We start from the raw sequence: 12,969 nt of genomic DNA, 5'->3' as shown, positions 1-12,969 counted from the left end.
TGAGTCTGCTCAGTTTTCTCCTCTCTCCCTCTCCCCCTCCTATAAGAATGCATAAGAACTCATTTCCCCACCCTTAGGAATGTGTGAGCTTCCAATGGCTATAACTGCAGCAGGAAGCTACCAAGACCAAGCTAAAATGGCAGCTGCTATCGGAGGGAGCTTCTAGGGCTCTTTAGAGTAAAATGGCAAAATGACTTTCCTTCTCCTTTAGAAAACCTCTAAAACCACGAAAATAAGAATATTGATAAATAGGCCTCTAATTTTGCCAGGCTGGCTACTTTAAAGCCAAAACAGGTATGGCTGATGTGTTACTTTTGCAGGATTACAGCATCCACAAGTATTTTAGGAAATTTTAGCATCCCAAGGGGATTCTGGAGTTCCAAAATATTACCATCTTTTGACGTAGTTACTAAAAGAAGAAACCTTTTTCGAGACATTAAGAACAGCGTTGTTGGCAAACTTCCAGAAAAGAAACAATTCTTACTAATGCTAATTTCCCTTTAAATTACCATTGATCACCACTATGCTTACTTAGGGTGGCAATGGCTATACATAAAGATTAATGATTAATTTACAGTACTAATTCAGTTTTGCTAGGGCCATTGGTTTAAGAGCAATACTAAACTGCCGAGCAAGAAACAGAAATATATTCTGATAATACACCTGGGAAATTGTTGTGTAGGAAAGAAAGCTGAGGACAGTTGGTTTTAATAGTCACACTAATGAAAATGCAGGCTGTGCAGAGCAAACAATTCACAATGCATTCAAAATTATTTCAACTGGGAAACAATGTATTTCTGCTCCTATTTTTAAACATAGAGCTTCTGACTATTTATATGGAAATGTTATCATCCCACACATCTGCATATTTCAAGTTGTTTGGGCCAATATAGTCTGATAGCTTGAAGATAAATGGAGGTGTCTGGCCAGCATTCAGCAAAGGGACAATACCATGCAATGACGTTATCCTAATGTAAGACAAATGGGCTTATGAAATAACAAGAAACAATGACTCTAAACTGGAAACTCAACCACCAATAGGATCTTTGATTTCACTGGTCTAGACCATCAAACACTAACAGCCTATTTGTTGCTATAGTTTATTTGATTGGAGGTTTCTTAGGTTTGAGCTCTACAGTCACCTGATAAATTAGATATAGAATACTGTAGATTATTGTAACTGACCTCATAATTGCCACAATAGCATAAGTAACTGTAATTCCCAGGAATGAAGAGGTCACTTTCCCACTAAGATTATACCAGTGCTCACCATGCTTATTTAGTGTGAAAGTGGTGAAGGAACCTGTATATAAAACAACACAAATGCTTATTTATCCTTGTTTGTATAGTACAGAAAAAGGCCTTTACGAAGTAAATAAGGACAAAAAAATTCCATAGTTATTTCTGTATGTACAGTTACTTACAGCACATACAATACAGAATCAGAAACATAGGCAGTGGCAAAATTCTGTCAGTGGTATGAATCATATGGTCTCCATTTATTTTAATGCATCATGATTGACAACATCATTAAGACCATTGTATATCTGTCTGTCTGGGCTTAAAACACACTGTAGACAATAAATATTTCTATTCTTTTGTAGTCCATAAAAAAAGTTGCAATTTTGTGCATTTATCAGTCTTTCTGTTTAATGCAACAAGTTCATAATGTCCTGTAACAAAAAAAGTATTTTCCATTTTGTGTAAATTGCTAACTCAGTTTCAGCAAAGAAACATGTTAAATTTCTTACACGTTTTCATGTAATCTTTCCATATAGTTTCTTAATTCCCTGCATTCCCCCATGTCTAAATCTTGGCATACCCATTTGATATCGTCCTCATGGTTTATCAGAATAGGGCTGACAACTTGGCAGCCATCCTCAGAGGGGATGGTAGTAAAAGTAGTAAATTTGACACGTTTCCTTTTTGATGTAGGTGAGGCAGAAGTCTCCCCTCTCTGTTCTTTCCCTTCACTAAAGGAAGTCTCTGCAGACCTGTATGCCTGTCCATTAACAAGTTTTGGATTATTTGTATTGAGGAGATATTTACTTTCTTCAACATTCAACCCTCTTTCCACAGCTGTTATGCACTCCTCCTGTTGTGATGGGAAGTTTATAGCATTTTCCAACAACTCTGTCCTATTGGTAAGACCAACCCAGTCATGTGAGTGTGTCATGGTCTCCTGCTCATCTACAGGTATTTGTTTGTGCCTATATTTTAATGCAAATGTTACACAGTTAATTAGGAAGACTAGTATAGCAAGACAAAAGACTCCAAGTAAGGCGTACATTCCAATTTCTAGATCACTTAATCCTCTGGCAGTTTGTGCAAGATCATGTTCCTCCAGGTCTCCATTACCATTTGGTAGATCAACTTGTGCAGGAAAACTGGTGAAATCCATTGGAACATTTGGAAGGTGACTGTCGCCATCCAAAAGACTCTCTTTTCCTCTTGTCCTACCTAGCAGAGATTTATCAGTTGTTGCTTTATTCATTATTTCAAAATCACTGTTCATAGAAGGTGTTCCAAAGTAGGCAACATCTGGCCTAGCCATTTCCAGCTGAGTCTTTGGTTTTCTCCCAATGCCGTGGTTGTCAAAATGGTGTCCACGATTGATGTTTCTGCTATTATTTCCATCTTTCTGACCTAAGTAGACTTTAATATTTCCAATACCAACAGTAAGAACACTCTTTCTTTTAGATTTCTGGCAAGTTTCACTAATCATGAGTTCCACTTTGACCAGACCTCCTTGACCTTCGGCAACAGCCAAAAAGGTGGGCCATTTTGATTTGGAATCCTGAGAAACAGAGAAAATCTTCTCATCTAAAGATGTAACGCTAAGTGCAAAGTCTTTTAGATCGTATAGATCCAAGGGGCTCACTGTACCATCACTAAATTGGATCCAGCAGCTGATTCCAACTTCCTATGTGGAAAACAAAATAAATAAATAAAAGTCAGCAAACAACAGATAAAAAGGAGAAAATGCTTCCATAAAAGTGTTTTATATTGTAATAAATTGTAAAGTCCTAAATTGTGAAGGGCACAAATTCATTTCTGAGGCATAAAAACACTACTTTAAATTTCTTGGTTGTAAAATGCGTTTTTTCTCCGTTGTACTAAAAAAGACAATGGGTCCCTTGGGCGATATGGATTCGACTTTAACAGCTGAATAATAAAGTGACTGTCAAGCGACATTATCATATGCCGACTTAAATGATCAAACTTATGTATTTAAATTAAAAAGAATTGCAGATTTCTGAAATGTATTCATATAGAAATGCGTTGCTTACAAAGAATGATGGCGTATCTAACCTTCAGTTAACAATGAGGGTTTTTCTCTTAGAACTGCTTTTTTTGCGCCCCTTTCTTACAGTAACTCATCTTATATGGTGCAGGTTAATTCTCTATGACAGTTAGGTCTCTTTTTAATAAATTTAAGTTGTTCTCGACATTTTTTATCAGTAACATCCATTACACGGGCATTTCTCCTGTCAGATGTTATGGTAATGTGCTTAAATCAAATACATGAACCTAAAAGAAATATAGTTTTCTTCTGAAATACGATACATTTTCAGGACACATACATTGACATACTTTGTGCAAAACAGTATCTTCCCTTTAGGAAAAGATCAGGCATTTGGTCCTGCTGTGGAATTTTAAAATAAATGAAATTCCCCTAAGGGGCTCTATGGGCATTAATAATGTATACTTTATTTTATGTACAGAATGTTGCCATCCAAGCACAAATTGCATAAATGGTAATCACTGGGAAATAAACTTTGGTGAAATGTAAAGAAACTTTCCATTATACTAGTGCTGCAGTATAAGCACAACAAAGGCATACCTGACATACCCTACACCACAATGTTAGGTTGAGGAGGCACACTGATAAACAGGTAAATTCTTAATAGCTCTCTTTAAACAAATAGCAAAGAATGAATAAAAAAAATGGCTCATGAGTTTACAATTAAACGTTCCCTAAGCCTTAATTGTTCCCTAGACCTTAATTGTATCTGAAGGAACTGTATCGGCCTGATTCAGTAAAATAAGGGATCTAGTGATTTAAATCAATTTAATGTATTCTTATTTTGATCATGCAGTTGTTTTTTTGCCATGTTCTATCAACCATCACTACAGCAGAACCTGAGATAATATATTTTGGTGAGGGTCTCTGGGGTGAAAAGGAATGTGTTAAAACCACCTATCATTCCTGTATTTAGGTCATTTTTTAAAGTTCCCCTGGCTATTCTTATTCTATATCAATATTACATGCAGTAATGCTTCCTTTTACAGCTTGCTTGGGCTTCCAATATTCATGTTCATTTTTCTAAGCCTCTATTAGTGTCTGTTTCTACATTAATCAAACAGAGTAACCGTATAGTCAAGAATGCTGATATTACTTTTATTTCACATCTGGGCTTTCTTTGTAACTTTTATTGCATTATAAAGGCACAACACCTCTACTTCTTACCCGCTTGTTCAAATTACAACCATCGAATAGCATGCCACTGCCAACACATTTTGTAGGTAAAAAGCTTTTATAGAATATGAAAATTATGTGCAAACATACTGTACCTGCTTTGGGGTAGAAAGGTGCTCATGTGCTATAGTTGTTGCATAGATTGCCCTGTTGCTTCCTGGGCTAAGCTGAATAGAAAGTGACATCCCAGTCACTATTTGAATGGCTAAATCTGTTATTGTCACCTTTTCATCGACTACCATCACTGTTCTTTCAGCAAGAATTGCATCTGAAAGTGGGGATAATATCTGAATGAAAACAAAAAACAGAACAAAAAACTGCAAAGTTAAAGTGAAAGGGATTTCTAATGGATTTCCTAGTCACTCTGGGCAAATTCCTTATTTACACGCATGTAAAATTTTAACTATTTTCATTACAAACAGATCTATAAATGGAATTTGTGGTGCAACTGAATCAGTACACCAGCTCATGTCTTATTACTGGAAATGTCACATTCACTTTTAGTAGGTGATACTTTATATTAGTCTGCATTATATAGCTACAATGTGTATCTAGCCTATTTTATATAAAATATATTTTGCCTTTGGTTATTTTAGTATTTTAGTTAGTCTCCATTTGGGAAAAAAATACATACATTTGTAAGATAACTAACTATGCATACTTTATATCTATATAAACACATATCTATATATATATATATATATATATATATACTTGTACTAATATAGTGACACAGATTGTCAGTAACACACTGACCAAATTAATTTACTTATCGACTAAAACAAAACAAATTAGATTCATTTACCTGTAAAGTTGTCATTCCAACTTCTTGGCCAATGAGTGTTTGTCCCTGAAGTCTGACAACTTTGGGTTCATCCATTTCAATAAATTCAGCAATCAGATCTGTAATGTCAACTTGCCAATCAGATCCTAGAAGGTAGGAGAGCTGTCCAACAATTTCAGAGTGTTCTGCTATAAATTGTGTAAGGACATGCAATGTTGCATGTTGGTACTGCAGAGTACAGCCTCTTCCCTTCTTGTCATCATCCTCTTCATCCTCGCTATCTCTTGCTGGTCTGTGATTTGATTTAAGTAAATATTACTTTTGGACAACAAGTTAGGCCAATTCTGTGTTCAAGAAATGCAGTTGTAAATGCAACTGAACTTAAGCATCATATACAGGGGTTACTCCAGATGTATTACATATATCAGGGGTCTTTCCATAACTTTAGTTCCCATACCTTAAGTCTACAAATAAATGATTTAAACAATAATTAAACCCATTAGGATTGCTTTGCCTTCAATAGTGATTAATTATATCTTAGTTGGAATCAAGTACAATGTACTGTTTTATTATTACAGAGAAAAAGAAAATCATTTTTGAAAATGTGAATTATTTGCTTAAAATGGAGTCTATGAGGATGGCCTTCCTGTAATTCAGAGCTTTCTGATTAACGGCTTTCCACATAACGGATCCCATACCTATATATTTACATTAATCACATTCATAGTATTTGTAGTCTTTCCTCCTACACATTTTATCTAATTACTTTTTTTTTTGCATGATTACTATACAATTCATTGGCAAGCCACCGGAGCATTTAATTATTCACATCTGCGCAAATGTATTCACACCACTGAAAGCACAACAGGACATGACAGCATATTTTTTGCAAACAGTATGGGAAGTCCAATGAATTCTGCTGTATGTGGGAGAAGTACATAACTGTTTCTTTTTGCTTTTACCTTACATGTGGCCCCTATTGCCAAGAGATCATAATGAACTCAAACGAGCTTCTGTTTTTTACTAAGTTGAACATAACTGACATATTTCCATCTCAAAGCTGTAGGTTTAACAGTACAAATATTGTCGTTTTCTTGATTAAGAATGATACATCTCTGAATTGTGTTGAAAAGGGTGCAAGGTAGGATTGTGTATCACTGTTTAAGTGTGCACTCCATAATTTAATTATTTTGTGTGTATGTGCATCATAATTATTCTGAATTATATAAGTTATCCATATTTTTACCAGTGACGGACAGCAATTATTTAGTCTAACAATTGTTTTAAGTCTATTACTTAAAAACAATTAGAAATATGATGATTTGAAGTGCATGAACCCCCTTCAATAATTTTCTCCAGCTACATTTATCTGGTACAGATATGGGACCTTTTACCTAGAATGCTTGGGATCAGGGGTTTCCTGGATATGGGATCTTTCCATAATTTGGATCCCCATACCTAAGTCTGCCAAAAAATCATTGCAACATTAAATATACCCAATAGGATTGTGTTGCCTCCAATAAGGATTTATTCTATCTTAGTTGGGATCAAGTACAAGGCAGTGTTTTATTATTATTACAGGGAAAATGGTTATCATTTTAAAAAATGTTATTATTTGCTTATAATGAAGTCTATAGTTGATGGCCTTCCAATAATTTGGTACCTTCTCGATAACGCATTTCTGGATAACGGATCCATATGTTACTTTAGGTTCTATATAAACAGAATTTAAGAATTTGGTACTGAGCAACTCAGTATTTTTTGGTAAGCAGCTACACTTTTTCAATCCTGCTTTTGTGTGAATGCCCAGATTAGCCTTTTATCAGCTTGAAAATGGATGCAGTGGGCACCCTCTCAGACAAGGGTCTCTGACAGAGTTGCATAGGGGCCTAAAAACTGCAAGAGGAGAGCTACTCGCTAGGAAGTCATCAAGCTCTTGGGTTGATGTTTGCACAGAGCTGGTGAACCAGTAGAGGTAGGAATACAAGAGGTACATCTCTTGCATATGAATTAATGAAACTATAAATAACGTGTGCCTTCAAGAATAGTGTCTTGAATTTTTAATAGATAAAAAAAATACTCAACTACTGAAATACTCAACTTGACTTTGTATGTATATACAGTATACTGTGCTATTGCAGTGTATGAGTGCAATGTTCAATGTACAGTATTAGTGCATGGGGTGATCCAGATCCAACAATCAGTGGGCAAACATTATAAGTCTATGATGCACTCTAATGTGGCTAATAAATCCTGCACAACAGCCCAGTAGTCAATACTGAACTTTAGTTCTAGCCCCATGCCACTTTAAAGCACCAGCTACTAACTCTGATCCTAAAATGAGAAAATGGACAAGTCACTGTGTAATAATAGCAATTTTGTATTACAACTTTCCTATCTTTGGTAATTGGTGACTGAAGGATAAAAGCCTCCTGTAGAACAGCTCCATGTCCATGTTCCTATTTCTCTGCTGTAAGTGTAGCTACTAAGTGAGGTTTATAAAATTAGTATAAATTGCAGATCGTCTGATGTAAGCATTTGACATACATTTTATTTGATGTTCTTCTCTTTAGAATGGAAGGTTTAATGAAACCTGTACAGTGTTATATCTAATAATGTGTATTCAGAATATTTGCAATAAATATATTCTATTCTATCAGTCATATTTTTTTTCAAATATGACATAGATGAAAAAAGAAATTGGATCTTTAGGTACATCTGATTGCACACAGAGGTTAAAGTCAGGAGACATTACCTACCTTTTATTAGACATAATTGGAACCCTCCAACCTTTGATCTGATTCAATTCAGTGTCAGACAGATCTATCTGCAATGGGAGCCGGGGGACCCAGACTGTCATCAACAGTGAGGCTTTAAAGTGCTGGTAAGTGAAATGCACAATAGCGTTCACCTTTCCTTTCATTTCCTTTCCATTCACAAAGACATAGTCACATCGATCAGAAACCTGCAAGAAGGGAAGAGAAAGTAACATAGGGTAATAAATATGTACAGTGGATTTACCTTAGCAAAGGAAGTATATACTGAAAGTAGAATAAATAAAAGACAGGTATAGGAAATACAGAATAAACTCAGTAGCCCCCGAAAGACAGTGAATATTCACTTTTAAACATGGTTTCAATTTACAAGAAATACTGCATGAGATTCTTTAACGATACATAATAAACATTGTTAATGGAAAAGGTATATGCGATGTGAACTGTTTTTCCCCTGAGCAAGCTATTTCTCCCTTGCGCATAGCTAATATATGTTGTAGGCACAGAGACTCAACCTGCCAATGGAAATGTCATTGTGCGTCTGTAGGGTACGGTCTTCTTCTTATTGAAAAAGCAGTTATTTGGACAAATAAATATATTCTAAAACGTAGATTTTAATAATGCTCTGTGGTCAGTTACAATTTGTCATGTAATGAAATATCTAATGAACATTATTACATTGTGATATGCAATTTTTTTTTAGTTTTAATTTCATATTTAATATCACTCCAGAGTTTTTAATCAATTTGTAAATCAAGGACAATGCAAGAAACTATACAGAATTTTAAAAATGGATACAATAATAAGGTAAAGATCATTATATACAGGGTCGGACGGGGGGTGCACCACCCAAGGGGCCCCTGCTATGGCCCCCACACCCCCCACAGTGGCAACCGCCACCCTCCTGACCCCCTCCCAAAGCGCGTCGATGGTGGGGGATCTGCAGGGAGGGAGGTCTGGTCCAGAGGGGCACACCAGGTTTTTTCCCAGTGCCCCAGTCCGACGCTGATTATATATGTGCCTGATCAAGCATTCTCTCTGCCAACTAGAGTTCCGAACAACATAAAGGCCATCCCTCATAGACTCCATTTTAATCATATAATTCACATTTTTAAAAAGTATTTCCTTTATCTCTGTAATTATAAAACAGTACCTTGTACTTGATTCTTACTAAGATACTAATTAGATGAATCCTTATTGGAGCCAAGACAATCCTACTGGGTTTAATTGCCGTTCAAATAATTTGTTAGTAGACATAAGGTATGGAGATCAGAATTATCAAAAGAACCCTTATCCAGAAACCCAGGTCCCGAGCATTATTGGGACACTTGCCAGAAACAACAATCGTTATGTGCCAAGATGCGGTGATACCTCTCCTGATCATATCATATTTAGTGGTAAGCGAAACACTGGTACCGTGCAACAGTTTTGACGAACAAAACTTTTTTTTACGTGAGCACACCTTTTTCTTTTTTTACATTTTGCACCTTTTTTTAAGAAATTTCACAGAAGTTTCACAAAACAATTCAATGGTGAAATGCGGAATTTCCCTGCGAATCCATGTCTGCCAAAAAAATTTGCTCATCACTAATCATATTCTCTATGCATACTTTGTTTCCACTTTTACAGTTATCAGGTATTTGTATAATATATATGACATTCTGGCCAGCAAAGAGGAGCTATTAGCATGCCACAAACATATATCCTTCAGTAGCACAGAATTTTCCCATAACATTTGCACAACAAATGAGGCTCAGGACTGTCATTTCTTGTAAATATTGGATGTGAAAAGGTAATAAGTTTGATTTCACAGGTTTAGAGCTGAATTCGAGTGTAGACCCTTGACTGTGTATAGTTCCACTGAAATTTGCAGAGCAGCTGGTTTTAAAGAAAGTATTGCTAAACTTGTGGTCAGGCCCTCACTCAACCATACTTAGCATTTTATCAGTGTGTTGTGTTTTTTATTTGTGTGTTTTTCATTTATTTAATTAGTTTTTACAAATAAAAACAGTATGAGAAAGTTCAAGTTAGACTGATGCCATAAACAGAATGACTGTGTCTATGTTTTATCTGGAGCTCCTGATTCAAAATACCTTTATTTATAAAGTGTGAAACATTTACATCAGTCCTGTCCCAGAGAAGCTTACAATCTAAGGTCATTGTTTAGTGTTCCTGGAAAGCTTTGCTAGATGCTGTATCTTTGCCTTGAGTTTATAGTGATGGGGCCCACGGCCTCTGTGAAATGGAGAGACTGAAACCACTGTGCAGATGTAAAATAGTTGTCTTTACATACTTTCTAGCCTCTTGATCACCATTATTTATGTCAGTTATATTTTTGTATGCTCCATCAATAATCTCTTGTCAACACCTTGTTTTATTAAAATCATTTTTCATAACTGCAATTTTTCCCAAAGGCTCATTTAACAGTACCCAGTGTCTGTAAAGCTTTATACCCACTCAGTCTTTGTTAACAAGCTAAGTAGCAACCAAAAATGAACTGCATATTTCAGTACAGTGTACACAGTAAACATCAGCAACTGAGAGTAAGAGGAAGCATTTGTTTGGTTTAGACTCTAAAAAGGGGGCATCAGGGTTCTAGGAAGAAATCAGGTGTCAAATGGGTAAAATATGTTTGCTTTATGAAACATGTTTCTGAAAAGCAGATATAATGAACATGTTTTGTTAGAATGTTAAATGAACTGGATAATGGCACACATTAGTCTAGCATTCAGAATGGAGTATTCACGATAACTTTTGCATTTGTATTTCACATACCCCTGCTTAAAGGCCTAAAGGATGCTAGAAGCAGGTATTTCCTAAACTGAATAAGTTTAACAAGGTATAAAATGTTTTCTGTACTGGCACATATGTTTAACTGGCTTATGCCTGAAGCTCCATTTTTATTTTGATTTGTTCAAGCTCTTTCTGTGTTTCCCTTGACTGTAAAACATTTCTTAATTTACTTGCACAGGTACCACATTGCAGCCATGCAGATAACAAATGAACTTTTGCATTTCCAGAAACTAAATGCCCATGTAGGACCACACCTTGGTTTGAAAAGTTTTCTACTTATGTGGCTGGCATGGTGATTTAAAGCACCAAGTATTGGACAGGATGGGAGTGTGACCTGGCAATTTGGGAAAAACTGGTTTAAATTGGGCTGGTGGGGGTGAAATTGGGCAGATTGGAGCAGAGATTGATAGTGAACTGCCAATTGCAAACTTGAAAATTGCAAATTAACTTCAGATATAAAATAAAAACAAGGGAGTCACAAGGGAGCCCTGTATCTAACACCTGCTTTGACCATAAGTGCAGGACTCCTTTTGCATTTATAGGCACAAGATATTGTACAAGCTGAATCACACAAAACTAAAAGCTGTATATGTGCAGGGAAATGATCCATCTACCCTTGTGCCTCCTCTTGCCCCACAAGAGCAACATTTAGTGCATAAGTGCAGAGGGAGCAATATCTCTGGAATTGTGGATATTTTTTTTCTGGGTAAAAGCATGGGATATTGCTCATGTTTTTTTTTTTTTAAAAATTAGCTAAAAGAAGATCAGATTGCATTAGAGAAGGGCTGACAACTCCACAGTATTTTTTGAGATTCTCCTAGATTTATTTTTCAGACTTAAGCCAGCCAGTGCAATGCAACATATCCATCAAATTATCGTAAGGTTAGTGGGCACCGAATGATCGCATTTCTGGAGATTTTTCATCAGACATTGGTCAGAAAATTGATTGGGTAGGTTTAAATATTTTAATTGTTTGCCATAAATATTTGTCCCGTCCCCTGTCCAATTGTTTGCAGGACCAAGCAGGGAGTTTTACTAGCTAATAAGAAATGGTTGTTTTTGTTGATAGACAAATCCTACTTTTAAACGATCATTTTAGTGTAACCTTGGTCCTACAATACTGAAAAGATCTTTTAAAAATCCTAATGTGTATGGCCAGAATTAAACAAAGCTGGGGGTATGGGACATCGTTAAAGTGTAACATTAATCACCAATCAAGTCTCCAGGTTGTTGTCTTGATAGAAAGATATATGTTCAGCCAACTCAGAGATATCTCAATGTGTACCTTGCCTTGTAAGTGACGCTTGGATTAAACTTTGCTGCTATATCTTTTCTTAGGAATGCCCTACATTGCTGCTGAACTCTTTGGCATGCATTAAATTCTGTCCCACTGTATCACAAGTTCATATGCAGTAAGATAACACTGTTCATATAAAAAACTGAATTATTATTAAATTAATTATATTAAGTGTTTCCAAAGCAACCAGAAACGTCAAATATAGTATTTGGGTTCAGGACTCTGACAAAAGAGCCAGCTTGTCACTTGTGATAATTGAAATGACATCAGTGAGAAGCATCGAGTAAGAATTTAGAAAGACTTGGATGGTGAGCAAAAGGACTTTGTTGTCATTCTGCTAATGTGCTTTTGAAGCAGGTAGGAGGAGGAAGTTCCTAGGAAGACGGGTCATTCCCTTTGCTTTTTACTACCACTGTGCACTGTTGCCAATGAGCTGTGATGTGATTATTAAACTGAAAGGTTTGTCTAGGTGGCAGTTTTATTGGAGTAAATGTTAAGTGTTATACAAGGCTGGAAGTTCTCCCATTGTATTAAGCCCTGCTTCCCCCTGCTGTCCCACTGTATCTACCTTTCTCCTTAGTTTCCTAACATATTTATCATGTCAATGCCCAGGTTTATGTATCCCCACTCCCTTCTTCTTTATAGGAATGATTCAACTAAAGTTGTCTAGAATACAATTTTTAGCAATGCCAGTAAAACTATGTCTACAGTCAGACACATCTGGCCCCCAGGCAATGATGGAAGAGGGGAGGTAAGACTTTTAAGACTGAGGGATATTAATTCTGCACCTGTTAAACTTCAGAGAGAGGAGGCTATAATTATCTATTTAGCTGAACATGCA

General features: G+C 36.1%; 1 protein-coding gene across 1 annotated transcript in view; it reads right to left on the bottom strand.

The window, feature by feature from the left end:
* Nucleotides 1-1,478: 1,478 nt before the first annotated feature.
* The window catches only part of tmem132d (transmembrane protein 132D), a gene marked incomplete at its 5' end in the record, with an annotated part of 152,447 nt that continues 140,956 nt past the window's right edge, over nt 1,479-12,969 (bottom strand). The window contains 4 exon segments of the mRNA NM_001113104.1: nt 1,479-2,923; nt 4,576-4,767; nt 5,286-5,556; nt 8,024-8,229. Coding sequence (NP_001106575.1) covers nt 1,748-2,923; nt 4,576-4,767; nt 5,286-5,556; nt 8,024-8,229 — 1,845 coding nt within the window. The 3' untranslated portion in view covers nt 1,479-1,747.

This window comes from Xenopus tropicalis, chromosome 1 (genome assembly GCF_000004195.4).
Source record: "Xenopus tropicalis strain Nigerian chromosome 1, UCB_Xtro_10.0, whole genome shotgun sequence".
In the NCBI taxonomy this organism is placed as follows: Eukaryota; Metazoa; Chordata; class Amphibia; order Anura; family Pipidae; genus Xenopus; species Xenopus tropicalis.
The sequence above is the reverse complement of the archived record's forward strand: the minus strand, read 5'-3'. Positions and strand labels throughout refer to the sequence as shown.